We start from the raw sequence: 15982 nt of genomic DNA on the forward strand, positions 1-15982 counted from the left end.
GCCAAGGACATCGGCCTAATTGTGGGGTGCGATGCCAATGCACATCACTGTCAGTGGGGAAGCACTGACACAAACGAAAGGGGTGAGTACCTTTTCAGTTACTTACTGACCACTCAGATGGTCTTACTAAACCGGGGTAGTGATCCCACCTTTATCATTAAAAACCGCAAGGAGGTCCTGGACCTCACGCTTGCCTCTCATGAGATACAGCGTAACATTGTATCCTGGAGGGTCCTGGAAGAGCACTCCTTCTCGGACCACAGGTACGTGGAAACTGTCTTCTCCTTCTCAGTACCGAAGCCAGTCCGATTCCGAAACATCAGGCGGACAAACTGGACTCGGTACTCTGATTACCTCTGTCGTGTTCTCCCTGAGCCCCCATCTGAGGAGGAGTTCTCCACGGAGGCCACGACTCGTCTTCTTAAGATCTTTACCGACGCCTGCAATAAGGCGCTCGACAAAGCATGCCCCTCTGGCAAGAACAGAGGCCGGAAAGACCTGAATGGTGGAATCCGAAACTGGGCGAACTCCGGAAAGCCTCCCGGAGACTCTTCAATAAAGCTAAGGCTGAAAACGTTGATCAAAACTGGGCCGAATACAAGGCCAGTCTGTCAACCTACAACAAAGAACTTAGAAAAGCCAAACGCGCCTCCTGGCGTAAGTTCTGCAGCGAAATCGAGAGTAACTCAGAAGCCTCACGCTTGCGCAGAGTTCTCTCAAAGACAACACCCACTCTGGGCTACTTGAAGAACACCGACCAGTCGTGGACTACGTCCAGCGAGGAGTCGCTAAATCTTCTACTAAATACCCACTTCCCTGGCTGCGACGAAAACAGACCCAACTACCTCGCGCCTCCTTCTGTCGCCTCAAATGCCATCTTGGGACCTCTAAGCCAGGAGAACATTTCCTGGGCGATCAGAAGCTTTAAACCCTACAAGTCCGCGGGGCCAGACGGCATTTTCCCTGCCCAACTGATTCACGCGGGACATAAAGCCATTAACTGGCTCAAAATAATTTACGAGGGAATCTTCTCCCACGGGTGCATTCCTGACACCTGGCTTCAGACCAAAGTCGTATTCATACCCAAGGCAGGCAAGCCCTCGCACACTGCCCCAAAAGATTTCAGACCCATAAGTCTATCGTCTTTTCTTCTAAAGGCGATGGAGCGGCTCCTGGGGCTGCATCTAACGGCGTGCATTCCGTCCAGTCTGATCTCAGACTCCCAGCATGCCTATCGGAAGGGAAGATCCACCGAAACGGCCCTACACTCGATCACATCGATCATCGAAGCATCCCTTAATTTTAAGGAGTACACCCTAGTAGCCTTCCTCGACATAGAAGGCGCCTTTAACAACATCCTTCCGACCGCCATCACGGGCGCACTAACGGATCTGGGCGTTGACTCCAGGGCGGTGATCCTGATCGATCAGATGCTACAATGCAGGACGGTTGAGGCATCACTGGGGACGTCAACGTGTACCAGATTTGTCAGCAGAGGCACACCGCAGGGAGGAGTCCTCTCGCCCCTCCTATGGAACGTGGCAGTGAACACACTGCTGCGGGAGATAGAGGGGGGTGGCTGCCGTGTGGTGGCGTACGCGGACGATGTTGCCATAGCATTCTCCGGAAAATTTCCGCAGACATTGTGTGAGTGCATGACAAGTACTCTCACGAAAATGTCGAAATGGGCAGACAAATGCGGGTTAGGCGTCAACCCGTCTAAAACGGAACTGGTGCTTTTCACTAGGAAGTACAAAGTTCCGGTACTGATTCCACCAAGACTATGTGGGGAAACGCTAGTCTTCAGCAACAACGCCAAGTATCTTGGCCTAATCCTCGATAGAAAGCTCGATTGGAAATTGAGCATAGAGGATAGAGTAAAGAAGGCCACAGTGGCCCTCTATACTTGCAGGAAAGCCATCGGACTAAAATGGGGAATGACCCCCTATATAGTTCGGTGGCTCTACACCGCCATCATACGACCAATCATGCTCTATGGAGTGGTGGTATGGTGGCCAGCCTTGGACAGAAGGACATGCCTCAATAAACTCAGCAGAGTTCAACGCATGGCAGAGCTATGCATAACTGGCGGGCTACGCACTACTCCAGGGGAAGCCCTGGATACTGTGCTAGACCTCCTCCCTGTGGATCTCATGGGAAAGAAGGTGGCAACACTTTCCGCCCTCAGAATGAGAGAAGCCAGACTGTGGAAAGCATCCGCGGTTGGGCACTCGGGAATCCTGATGAGACTCCCGCACCTCTCGACGCCCTTCCAGGTATCAATCCCATCTAGGGAGGACTGGGAGATGGGCGAACCAGGACCTGCAAATGCGGTCCACTTCTACACTGATGGCTCAAAGCTAGACGGCCGCGTGGGAGGCGGAGTCTACTGCAGCGAGCTGAACATCAGTCATTGCTTCAGGCTCCCGGATCACTGTAGTGTGTTCCAAGCGGAGGTTGAAGACATCAAGGAGGCCATTTCGATCGTCTCCAAATTACTTCTAGATACGCACTTAGTGTGCGTCTTCTCGGACAGCCAAGCAGCTATCAAAGCTCTAGGCTCAATATCGTCGAACTCAGCGACTGTAAATGACTGCCGCAGGTCTCTGCACGAGATCGCAGAGCAGTTAGATCTCTTCCTTATATGGGTCCCCGGCCACAGGGACATCGAGGGGAATGACGCCGTCGACGAGCTAGCCAGGCAGGGTACTACGATTCCTCTCCTACCGGAGAGGGAGCAAGTAGCGATGCCCTTGGCTACGTGCAGGCTCCTAACGCACGAATTGTTCGAGCAAAATGCCAATAGGAGATGGCAGCAAACCGTTTCCTGTAAAGTCTCAAGATTGATATGGCCATATCGATCGAAGAAGCGCTCAGCAGAGCTGTATAAACTCAGCAGAGCACAGTGCTCTGCAGTTACTAGAGCCATTACGGGACACTGGCAGATCGGCACTCACGCCTCTAGACTGTCAATCCCTCATAACGACTTCTGCAGGAGTTGTCGCGACGAGGAGGAGGAGGAATCGGTCCCCCACTTCTTCTGCCACTGCCCAGCCCTTGGAAATCGTCGTCTTCGTATTCTCGGGGCCGCTTTCCTCACGGACATTTCGGACCTGTCCGTAATCAAACCAGGGACCTTGTCCAAATACATCCAAGCCACCGGATGGGACTGCCCTTAACCTGCAGTAGTATGCTATCAAGGTTCGGGCAACGCGAAGGGGCACATGCCCATGCGGCAACACAACGGACCTTTTATAGGTCCAAGTGAGCTTGGGGGCGGGAGGCTCTTATCCCCCCCCCTCCCGGCTACCGCCTTAACCTAACCTAACCTATATCGTGACGATTAGTTAAGGCGCCTCGAATCGTACATACCCTTCAACATACGTCATACCTCTACATGACATATATTTTTAAAATCTTTATGGCGAGCAGCCCTAAAGTGTTGTACTTTGGGCCCTCAAAATGGCGACAATTCAAAAGCAGCAGAAAAACGAAACCCATCACGCGATCAATGATACGGGGAGAGGCTTTTCCGTTGTGTACTCTATTTTCTGTGGGATGCATTTATCTGTCTATCTAAATCTATATTTTCCTATCAGATACAGTAACTTTTGAAATTCCCTTCATATTCTGTGCATCCTTTCCGGTTTCAGTCCGATTCTATTTGTCTTTTTGGGAGGAAACCAAATTAAGAAAAGGTAATTAACAGCACCATACTTTTCCACTGTCTTGGTTTATTAGGAAGCAGCCACAGCAGTAATATCTTTGCGTGGTGTTCCTTTTAGTATCCGCGGCTTATCTGAATAGGTTTATCGGTGCTGTTTGCTCAATTAATGAAAACTAAATAGAATAAGGCGGATCGTAACGTTTGGTGGGCCAGAGGCAACATTTATATATGATGCTACCCCATTCGGGGCGCCGACAGTTCATTGAAGGCGCTTTTGCGCCTATCTCTTCAATCGATATCGAAATCGGCCTTCAAAACGGAACTAAACGGCGGAAGTTTGTCGAAAATGTTCAAGGTCCGCTTAAAGACGAGTCCCAGCGGCGGGGGTGAGGTGTGTCTTCTATCTATCTATCTGTTATTTATATCTGTTGTATGACAATTAAGAAAGCAAGTAAGAACTTTATAGTCGTGCTGGCGCCCTCCATTATCTGTCTAAAACGAGCTGACAGCCCCTGACATGTGACAGAGAAAGCCCCAGGAGATTTAAAGAATCAATCTCTGTAAGAAATGTTATCAATACTATGTCCATTCTTTGTGTTATAGGAAATGCTTGTGCATAGAATAGATCCAAACAGAAAGTGTGTGCAAGTGGAAAAAAACTAGAAAATAGCGGAATCTAGATATAGGAATCTTGCATCAGTCAATCAATTTGGATTCATTAAGAGGCAATGACTCTCAATGTTGTTGTTGTTGTTGCTCCCCCAATCAATAGCATTTCAGACGTTCTTCGATCGAAATCAATTGGAAGCTAAAAACTGCTCCAGAACGCAAATATTTAGATAAGTAAATATGTGATGATGTACTAACCATCGTAGATGCACACAGATACATCCCAGGATACATCCCCCGATGAGATAAGCACCCCCATTCATTTCAACATCTTCGAGTGTCGTACAGCGAGAACCCCACCGTCATGGAGAAGGATGGGAGGGCACAAAAGCCCCCAAAGAAGAAGGCCGCAACGATCTTGAGTGGAATCGAAGAAGTACCAGCGCCAGAGGCAGCCCCAAATCAAACGACAGCCGGTGGAAGGGCAAGGGGAACCTGCCCCTGTCCCCCGGCTAGTGGTGGGACCATTGCGGCTTTGGTGAGCGGTTTGCACCACTCGGGGGCACGTGGCTTCCAGTCGCTGCACCAGCCACTGCTCGAATGCGAGGAGCGGGCCCTGGCCATCAAGCAACACCTCAGAGGGCATCGGGGCCATGGAATTGAGGCGTCTCCCCACGATTCCATGCCGCGATTTATAGTCGATATCGAGGAGGAGCCATCGGAGTCGTCGCAGAGTATTGGAGGGCAGGAACACCATTATCAGGAACACCCAGAGCAAGAGCATAGTGGCGGTGGCGGTGGCGCTGGCGGTGGTGGTGCCGGCGCGAGCTCCTCTCGACGCTTCAGTCACTTCAATCTGGCCCTTCGTCGTTTCTCCCACATCCATGTCCATGTAAATGTGGGGGGGAAGAAGTTTCATTAGCCTAATGGAAGCCATAAACATATAAAGAACTTCGATGTAATTACACGTGCATTTCACTCGAATGCGGATGGTTGGTCATCGATTGGCCTTCTGAGAGCATAAATTAAAGTGAAACTCTTTATGCAAGGCAGCGGCTCTTGGACTCTTGAGACTTAGACCACAAACAAAACCAGCCGCTGACCAGTCCGCTGGCTGGTCAATCAGTTGTGGTGCAACGCTCGTGGCAGCAGCAGCGGCAGCACCAGCTGCGGGTCAACAAAATAATAATACCAAAATTGGCAAACAAGTTCCTCTAAGTGCGAGTGCGAGTGCGAGTGATTTTTCTGGCCAATTATATGCGACACGAAACGGCATTTCCATAGAGAGTGGAGCGTGGAGCACACCTACCGACTGCCACCTAATGGCTGATTACAGTGGGACGGAGATGACTACTTTTGCGTGCAAACCCCATTCTCACAGCAGCGGTGGCAGCACGGCAGTGGATGATAAGCGACCCCCCACCACACATCACGCGTCAGACGGGACCCGACCAGGGAGCTACTAAGGCGGCACTACGGAGCAAGCATTCGACTCGCTTCGCATTCCCCAAGAAACACTCAAGAAAACTTAAACGCTCGCGCCGCACAGCATCGCAGAAGCACGGGAGCACTGGAGCACGGGAATTAATTAACTGCCAATTAATGAAGCGGCAAAAAGAGAAAGAAGAATATTTGCTTATTAATATTATGCACATACCGTACCCGTATGCACTTGGTGGTGCACTCGATGCCAGTTCTCGCGAGTGATTCTGTTACTGTTTTTTTCCTTCTCGATTGTGTGATTTATGTGATACTGTGACAAATGAAGAGCAGAATTTCCATATTTGTGCAGTCGCTGGTTTTATCAGCTTGACGCAGCACGTACCGTCGTACCGTCTCCGCTCGTACACCGCGACCAAACAAAACCGAGCTAATTAATCAAATAGAGACAAATTCAAGAGCAAATTTAATTGCTAGATACAGCAAAAGAGGAATCATGAAACTATCCAAAAGCTTCGATGAGTTGATCTTGAGCGCCTCGCGGCTGAGCCTCAATAATCTGCGATCGCCAGGCAAGAAGAATCTAAAAATGTAACGTATACTCGAACAGTAAATAATACCCATAGATTAAAGAGCATATTGGTTGGGATGCATTCTGCAATCCATTAACAATTTGGTTACAAATTTCCCAGCAAAAGGAATTCATTTGAAACTACAACAAAATATACAAATATTTTAATAATTTAATAAACTTTAAACCCATTTAATAATCGATAATGAAAGAAATACAAAAATATGGGATATCACAAAAGCAGAATGGATTCTGCGTGTATTCCTGATAATACGATGAGAATACCTATCACAGATTTCCCATTAATCAATGTTCAGGCCAGCCGTAAACAATTTCCGCGCACTGTGCCAACTCCGTGCGCCCTGGTCCCAACTCGCTCTCGCGCGCTCGGAGGGGCGCTCGGATCCACAATCCACGATCCACACGGCGCTCACGGCAGAAAAAGCACCATAAGGCATAGAGTTGAGCAGTTACGATTTCACCCCCGCTTCAGACGGCCGATCTACAGCGCGACCGTCCAACCAAATACACACACATAATTATATATATACCACTAAACATAACGGTTTTCATTTCTTATGACGGCTACAGCAATTGCGTTGTGGGAGAGTTGAGCTTCGATCCGCCCCACTACAAACATTGGTCCTTCGAGCCGGATCTTCGCCTTCCCCATAAGGAGCAGAGCACCCCAGCCAGCATCGGCGGATCGCTCCAAGTTCAAGATAAGTACTCTTCGATTGTGCCTAACAACAGTGCAGTGATTTTGTGCGAGTTTTCCATCCCAGTCCGAGTTCCCGTGGCATATGTATGTACAAATTAAATAACTGCGGTAGCGGATTGTGTTTTTAAAAAGTTTTTATTTTACTTCTAACTTCACTGATATAGATTTAAGTAGAGGGTCAGAAAGGATTCCGTGCAAAGGGTTTGCGCGATCTTAATTTTTAGCTGGACTTTGCGGTGTCGCTTCTGGATCAAGACTGACTTGAACTTTCTGATCTTTGCATCGTTGATCCCTTTCGGGAATAGGTTTTTTTTAAACATTTCAATTGATTTCGCCATCCCGAGTATTGGATTTCGTCATCCAAAGAGAGAACTGTAAAATGCCTAAAGTGCAGGATCTGCAGAAAGCCGGGAGTGAGATTGTTTATGAGAAGCCGGGTGTGGGCAAACATTGGTTTTCCATTTAGGCGGGTGTCAAAGATTGGGATTGCGGCGGGAGCCCTTGAGATTGTACATCTTAGAAATCAATTAGGCGGAGGCCCAAGATTGAAATTGTTTTCGTTTTGGAAAGCCAAAGATTGTTTACAACTCGTATAAGAGCTCAATAGAATTGGGTACGTTAACTCCCCCCATTCTTAAATGTTTCGTCCCGATACATTTTGAAGTTCTGATAGAGCTCTAATTTCTTCTGACAGTATTTGAATGTTGCTTTCCACTATTTCTTCTGACGGTATTCTTATTGATTTAATAAGTACAAATTTGGTTAATTTATAGCCGAAGTAAAATAACATTATCAATATCAAAATGATTAAGAATAATGTTGTTAATGGTAAGGCCGTATTACCTAATGTTATAAGGGGATTTAAAATATTAACATTATCAAAAGAAAATTGCTTATTATTCGATTGTATATAATCAACTAATTCAAAATCGCTATATCTATGATGCGATATATATCTTAGAATTTTACCCTTATCATTTATGTGGGTTATATTATTTATTACAATTGTGTTGTTGAATATAAGGAGATACGATCCTAACAAAGTAGTATTGTCTACGATATTTTTGCCTGAAACTAATATGGCACCATCCTGAATGATGTCTATTTCTTTGTTTTTTTCCCTTTTTTTAGTGCAGTTGGCTTTAAAGCCATTAAGTAAATTGGTGAAACAGGTCTTCTTTAAATTTATTTGTGCGTAATTGTTAAAAGTTTCACTTTTAAAATTATTCATTAAATAGTATTTCTCCTTACATTCACAAACTTTTTCACTTATAACTAACATTCCATCATTTTGTGAGATGGCTCTTGCATGGTAAAACTTGCAAATATCTTTAATTTGAGGATATTTTATGTAAATGATTATTAAATCAGCATTACGAATTATTTTAACCGATGCAATGTCCAGCAGATCAGACAGTTCAACAGGATGTTTTTCATGCTTATAAATGTCCTCTACTTCGTTTTTATTTAAAAATTTTGTATTGAAAATGTTTACTTTTAAGAGGGTTATGGTATCAACTAAATTAAGTAGGTCAAAAGTTATTAATTTTAAACGATGCTTTCTCAGTATCGTTTCTTCATTGAAGATGACATTTTTTAATGAATTTGATAGCAATTCAATTTCTTTGAAAAATTTGGAATTTATTACAAATTGTTTATTATTATTTTCAGTTAATTCATTTACTTTATTTTGTATTTTCAAAAAGTCGTCATGAAAATATTTAATATTTGATGTTATCTTTATGTATAATTCTGTTTCTATTGTTGATTATAATTGTATTCGGTCGATTTTCCTTAACTACCTGCTTTTTGTATCGGGATTGAAGTTTATTTCTTTCCCCGAATTTCTTTTCATAAACTACTTCTCCTATTTTATAATCTTTTTCTCTTCTATCTTTGTTATGTAGCATAAGCATTTTGGTCTGAGCTTCCTTAAGTAATATTGGATTATGCTTGTGTTCTATTTTGTTATACAATATGTCATATGGCATTTGATTGGTCGTTGAATGTATCGTCAGGTTATATTTCAGTGCCGCCCTTATTATTATTTCTGAATAATCTGTTAGATTTAGTTCATCCTTGATGCACCGCGCTATTTCTGTTAGTGTGGAATGTACCCTTTCTACCTGACCATTTGAGGTGCTGTGTCTGGGATCAGCATAATAAATAGTTAAGTTACTTCTTTGTATGAATGATCTAAATTGTGCTGAAGTAAAGCTTGGTTCGTTGTCAGTCATTAAAGATGTTGCTAACGGAAAGTGTTGCAAAATTTCCATTACCTTATTTTCAATGTTTAATTTACTTTGAATTTCCTTGACCACCAAGTATTTGGAATAAGAATCTATACAAGTTATGAATGTTAGGTTTTGGGCATAGTATATGTCTAAGTGTAATTGATCTTCTTCTTTTGCTGGAATGGGGGCTTCCCCAATTGGAATTTTTACAGGGTGTCTGTGATATTTGTTTTCTGTTACAGATCTCACAATTTTTTATATATTCTTTTAATTTTTTGTGCAGGTTTGGCCAATAATACAGCTTAGTTATTTGTTTGTAATTTTCGTCTAGTCCTCTATGGGCTCTGCAATGTGTTTCTTCTATAATTATAGCTTTATCTTCTGAATTTACTACATCTTGGAGGAACTTTCTCGTGAAGAGAAATTTATTTATGAAGTTTTCCTTTAGCTTATTTTGGATAAGGTATAAATCTTCTAAAGTGCAGTGTATTCCTGTGGTTAAGTGAGGCTGAATAAATTCTTTTAAAATGATTAGCAGATTGTCTACCGTATCAAATTCAATAATATGTCGGGTATTTTCATAAACTCTTACTAACTCATGAACTGTGAATCTCCCTTGCGCTAATAGTAGCTGCTGTTTAAATTGGTTTAGAGGCTTGCTAGTCTCTTGAATGACGTTTTCAAAACTACTCTCTGCTGAATGCTGAGTATTTATGTCTGATTCTGAATCTGTCTGGTCGACATCACTATCTGTCATATAATTTATTTTAATCCGAGATAAAGCGTCCGCTACTACGTTAGTTGAGCCTGGCTTATAAATGATTTTTGGTGTGAAACTTTCTATGAAGTAATACCAACGTTTCATTTCAACATTTGGTTTTTTTTGCGACATTGCAAAGGACAAAGGTTGGTGATCTGTATGTATTTCAATTCCACTCACTCCGTATAAATAATTTCGCAAATTTTTTAATGCCCATACAATAGCTAATAATTCCTTTTTATTAGTAGCATATAATTGCTCGGTTTTACTTAAAGTTTTAGAAATAAATGTTATGGGATTCCCATCTTGCGACAAAACTGAACTATTGCTATGTCCGATGCATCTGTGGTTAATGTGAATTTTTTATTGTAATCTGGTTGTACTAATTCAATATGTGCTATTAAACTGTCCTTTAAATTATTAAATGCTCCCATTGCTGGTTCATCCAGCTGTATTAATGTTTTCTTGGATGCCCTTCGTGAAACTTTCCCATTTACTCCACTCAGATATTTTGTTAATGGTTTGGCAATTGTAGCATAATTTCGGACAAATTTTCTGTAATACCCTGTTAGTCCTAAGAAGCTACGTAGCTCTCTGATATTTTTAGGAATTGGATAGTTTTGTATTTTGGAGATTTTGTCTGGATCTGTTGTAATGATATTTTGGGAAACAATGTATCCCAGAAACTTGGTTTCCAATTGAAAGAATTTAGACTTTTCTAGGGAAATTTTCATGTTAGCGTTTTGCAATATCTGTATTATATGAATTAGATCTTTATAATGTTGTTCTATAGTTTTTGAAAATATTATTATATCGTCCATATAGACGTGACAAGTTTTCCCAACTTGTTCTCTAAGTATATCGTCCATTGGCCTTTGGAAAATTCTGGGAGCGTTCGTCAATCCCATAGGCATTCTTAGAAATTCATATTTGTCGTTATTTATGGAAAAAGATGTTTTTTCAATATCTGATTCCCTCATTAAAATCTGATAGAAACCTGACTCTAAATCAATGGCCGAGAAATACTTTGCCTTACCTAAATTGGCAAGGATTACTGAAGGATCTTGCATAGGGTATCTATCCGGTATGGTGTTTTCATTAAGTTTCTTAAAGTCTATTACTAATCTATGTTTAGGAGTTCCGTCCTCATTTACTCCCTTCTTTGGTACTACTATTACCGGTGAATTATATGGGCTTTTACTAGGTCTGATTATACCTTCATCTAACATTTTACTTATTTCGTTATTAACGAAATCGTTAACCGAATAAGCGTATGGATACTGCTTGCCATATACCGGTCTATCATGTTCAGTGTTAATCTCTCCTTTTATATCCGTTCTGAACGGTAAATGTAAATTTATATTGGCATGGTCTTCTTCGATGATAGATACCATTTTCTCTCTGAGATTTTCCAAATTGTCATCTTTGTAGGTTATTGTGTTATACAATTTCATTTTTTTCAATTCAGAATTTGCATAATTTTGAATGTCGGATATTTCTACGACGGCGCGTTCAGGATTTTTGCATCCCAAACTTTTAAATTGTTCATTGTCGGATAATTCAACGACGGCGTGTTCAGGATTCTTTAATCCCAAACTACTCGAACTTTTAGTGTCGGATAATTCAACGACGGCGTGCTCAGGATATTCTAATCCCAAACTATTAAAACTTTGGATGTCGGATAATTCAACGACGGCGGGTTCAGGATATTTGAATCCCAAACTATTGACGGATAATTCTTCGTCGGCGTGCTCAGGATTTTTTGATCCCAAGCTATATAAACTTCCTTCTACCTTTACTGAATCACTTTTCATTTCTTTTTCTTCTTCAAAATATTTTTTTATTATATATTCCTTCAACGGAAGGATGGTTTTTCCTTCTATAAAGGTAAATTGGTTTAAAGAAAGGACCTCGTCATATATTAGTTTCTCCTCATTGTCTTTATAACTTAAAGTCCCCTTTCCTGTATCAATAACAGCTCCGATTTTCTTTAATAGGTTAAATCCTATTAGTAAATCTGCCTCCATTCCATCTATTTCATAAAACACTTGTTTTGTGTTGAAAATAGTTATATTATGGAAATATTTAATTATTGAAAACCCATTCACTGTAGCAACTTTCTTATAAATTGATAATTCTTTTTTATTTTCGTAAATTCCCTTTTTTATATAACAGGAAGTTGCTCCCGTATCTATCAAAACTTTTAATTCTCTGTTTATTTTTTTATCCACTCTTTTTAAGTAGGGCCGACCTACTTCGGGGGCTGATCTAAAAAATGGTCCTCCTCAATGTTATTTATCCGCATTGCTTTATTAGCCGGTTGTTCCGACATTTCGTTTGGCTTTCGTTTCTGCGCCTGATTTTCGTTAGACTGATTATTCGGTACTACGTTTGCCCTAAAATGCTGAGCTTGGTTATAATTGTTATTATTTCTCCTATAATAACCGTTAGTATTCTCCCGATAATTTCTATTATTATTGAATGATTGCTGTTCTGTCGGTTCTTGATTTGTATCGATTCGTCCACATCCATTGGTTCTGGGGCCTGATTTTGTTGTCTATTACCCAAGAAATAGGGTTGTCCCCATGACATGTTATTCCTCTGAAGATCCTTTTTTTGGTCGAATGGTGAACTATTAGTCCTTGGTTGTCGTTGGTTGAATCTTAATGTATTGTAGTTATTATTCCCTGAATTTCTGGGGCCACTGAATTGGTAGGCAAATTGGGCCCGAATGTTATTTGATTGCAATTCCTGTACCTTTGCCAAGGCATTCGGTAAATCTGGGGGATTCAATGAAAATAGGATTTCTGCAATGCCGCCGTTTAGGCCAGTGACAAAAATGCGTAAGGCATTGTCTCTAATTTTCTTATTTGATTCTTTCGTGATTTCACTGTCCTTTCCGTGAGTCATTATTGTCTTACTTATTAACAAGGTCATTTTCTTGTTAACCTCGTTATAGAAATCTATTATTGAAAGGTTCCCTTGTCGGAGAACGCTTAACTCCTGTTCTATTATGTAAATTGGTCTCTTGTCACTGTAAACAAAGTCAAGTCGTGAAAGTATGGCATCAAAATTTAAAACTGTCCCGTGGTTGGTCAGTGCGTCATGTGCTGGTCCTGTTATTTTGTTTCTCAAAATTGTTAAGGCAATATAATATTGCTTACTTCCTTTCTTATATAACTTCACTGCAGTTTCTGCAGCTTCCCTCCATCCTACGTATTGGTTTAATCCACCATTGAAAATTGGTAGGGATTCTATTACCTTTAATGTGGTGTCATCTTTTATTGTCTCGTCTATTGTTTCTGCCTGATAATCTGATACCTGATCGGATTTAGTTTCTATTTGTTGTTTTAATTTTACAATTTGCTCCTGTACTTGTGAAATTTGAAGGGCTATCAATTGTTTGACCAGATCTGCAGTGAGATCGGTCCTTGTTTGTGAGTTAATCATTTTTAGTTTTTCAAAATCTAAAGTTAGTTGATCCACCTTAAATTTTTCTTATATGTTTGTTTTTATAATCTAATATAACCTAATTGAACTTATATATTTATTAATACAACTTTTGCTCACGAACTATCCGGTAGGGGTCGTCCTTCTTAGTTTGGCTGACAGATCTTCGAACGGGTCTTCCATCTTGATTTGGCTGACAGGTCTTCGAACGGGTCTTCCTTCTTAAATTTCTTTGTTTAACTGGGTCTTCTGGGGGTCTTCCTTCTTTGGTTTAGCTGATAGTTTCACTTTCTTTGTGTTTTGGTTTGGTTGGTTTTGTTTAAAAACTTTGGTTTTTTGTATTTTTGAATTGTCTTGATTAGCTTTTGTATTTATTTGTATTTTGTATTGTATTTGTATTTGTATTTGTATTGTATATTGTATTTATTTTTGCACACCCTAAGCTCCGGTTTGTTTCCTTTTTATCTCACTTTTTCTTATCTTATATCTCACAGTCACTCCGCGTTTTTATATCTGAAGGATTTATTCCATTAATTAATTGTCCTTCGGGTTTCGGCACGACGCAACACTTATATTATTCGGTGCTTTTTATACAACGTCGCCCCACGTTGGGCGCCAATTAAATAACTGCGGTAGCGGATTGCGTTTTTAAAAAGTTTTTATTTTACTTCTAACTTCACTGATATAGATTTAAGTAGAGGGTCACAAAGGATTCCGGGCAAAGGGTTTGCGCGATCTTAATTTTTAGCTCGACTTTGCGGTGTCGCTTCTGTATCAAGACTTACTTGAACTTTCTGATCTTTGCATCGTTGATCCCTTTCGGGAATAGTTTTTCTATAAACATTTCAATTGATTTCGCCATCCCGAGTATTGGATTTCGTCATCCAAAGAGAGAACTGTAAAATGCCTAAAGTGCAGGATCTGCAGAAAGCCGGGAGTGAGATTGTTTATGAGAAGCCGGGTGTGGGCAAACATTGGTTTTCCATTTAGGCGGGTGTCAAAGATTGGGATTGCGGCGGGAGCCCTTGAGATTGTACATCTTAGAAATCAATTAGGCCCAAGATTGAAATTGTTTTCGTTTTGGAAAGCCAAAGATTGTTTACAACTCGTATAAGAGCTCAATAGAATTGGGTACGTTAACTTACATGCATGTGTATGTATTTATTTCTCGCTCTAGCTCCAAATTAAACCATACTTCGTTCTGCCAACGGTTGTGGCTTCCTACTTCTCCAAAGGTTTAATTTGATCCGAGCTAACTCCTGCGTTCAGCTTCCGATCCAGTGTAAATAATATTGTTACCTCTCCAGCTACCAGCTGAGCTTTCGTTGCTAACATACATACATACATACATGTACATATGTACACATCGCAACGCAATCCAAGCGGCTGGCAACAAACATAAAGGCATATTCTTGCAATTATTTTTGTGGTTTATTCCGTGCATGCTCAACGTTCCATAGTTTGTCGGTTTTATAAGGAAATAAAATAACAAATCACTGCGCCTCCTTATTTAACTAATTATACTACCAACAAAATAACGATCCATACATACTGCACATACATACATATGTATGTATTTATCTTACATATCTATACGTACGCATTTTAAATTAGCATATTCTTGCACATCTATATAATATACATATTGTATATAAAACGGTTATCCACCGTTTTACCCGTTGTTTGACATCTCTTCAACCCAAGCCGCGGTACATAGCACTTACAGCCATACATACACACATACAAGCAGCAGCAGCGGTGCATTCTTTTCGTTTTTCTTTTCGCTTTCGCTTCTCCACCGTTTGCCTGCGTTGTAGTTGTTGGGAGAATATTTTTCGGTGCCGCGCTTGACTGTAACGGAACGCCAAGTGACGCGCTACCCTGCATTTCGAGAGTATATTGTTTTCAACCGTAGTTCAATCGTAGTATTTATATCTATATATTCCGGCCACGGTGTACTATTTCCATAATTTAAATACTCGCAATAAATTCCACCAAAACCACATATCCACGGTTCGTAGTTCTGAAATTCCACGTCGCCTTTTCCGCTCACCTACCTACTACGCGTTATCGAAGATCCATCAGCAAAACATGCCCACTGTTGAGAAGAAATCTCGCAAGAAGTTTAAGCGGGTGAGTTCGCTGAGTTTGACCCATCCACCCAGCTCCAACGGCTCAGCCACTCCGCCCACATCTTCCCGTCCGGCCCCAGCTGAGCGAGGTCCGACCACGTCCAGGGCTCACGCACCACATGCCTTCGAGGATTTGTTGCTCCCCTCGGGAGTCCCTCGCACGGCTCCTAGCACTATGGCCGCCAGTTCCGCACAGTCTAAGACATACCCAGTAAACCCTGGCATTTTTCTAAATGGAATGCTAAAAGCATCAAGACCATTAACAGACTTATGACGGGACACACATACGACAAAGTCTTCCTACACAGAATCAAAGCAATTGACTCAAATATCTGCGAAACGTGCCATGTAACTGAATATGCCGAACACCTGATCTTCGATTGCCAAAGATTTGCCGG

At 41.6% G+C, this 15982-nt stretch overlaps 1 protein-coding gene across 1 annotated transcript; it reads left to right on the forward strand.

The window, feature by feature from the left end:
* Positions 1-4065: 4065 nt before the first annotated feature.
* LOC108159032 (probable tubulin beta chain CG32396) lies at positions 4066-6897 on the forward strand. Its single transcript, XM_033394855.1, has 2 exons — positions 4066-6307; positions 6879-6897. Exon 1 carries the CDS (start codon positions 4641-4643, stop codon positions 5196-5198), a length of 558 nt encoding a protein of 185 aa, XP_033250746.1. The 5' UTR covers positions 4066-4640; the 3' UTR covers positions 5199-6307; positions 6879-6897.
* The last annotated feature ends 9085 nt before the right edge of the window (positions 6898-15982 follow it).

This window comes from Drosophila miranda (assembly GCF_003369915.1).
Source record: "Drosophila miranda strain MSH22 chromosome Y unlocalized genomic scaffold, D.miranda_PacBio2.1 Contig_Y1_pilon, whole genome shotgun sequence".
In the NCBI taxonomy this organism is placed as follows: Eukaryota; Metazoa; Arthropoda; class Insecta; order Diptera; family Drosophilidae; genus Drosophila; species Drosophila miranda.

Excerpts from the sequence above, each read along its gene's own strand:
- LOC108159032 (XM_033394855.1), top strand. The coding sequence starts at position 4,641 with ATGGAGAAGGATGGGAGGGCACAAAAGCCCCCAAAGAAGAAGGCCGCA.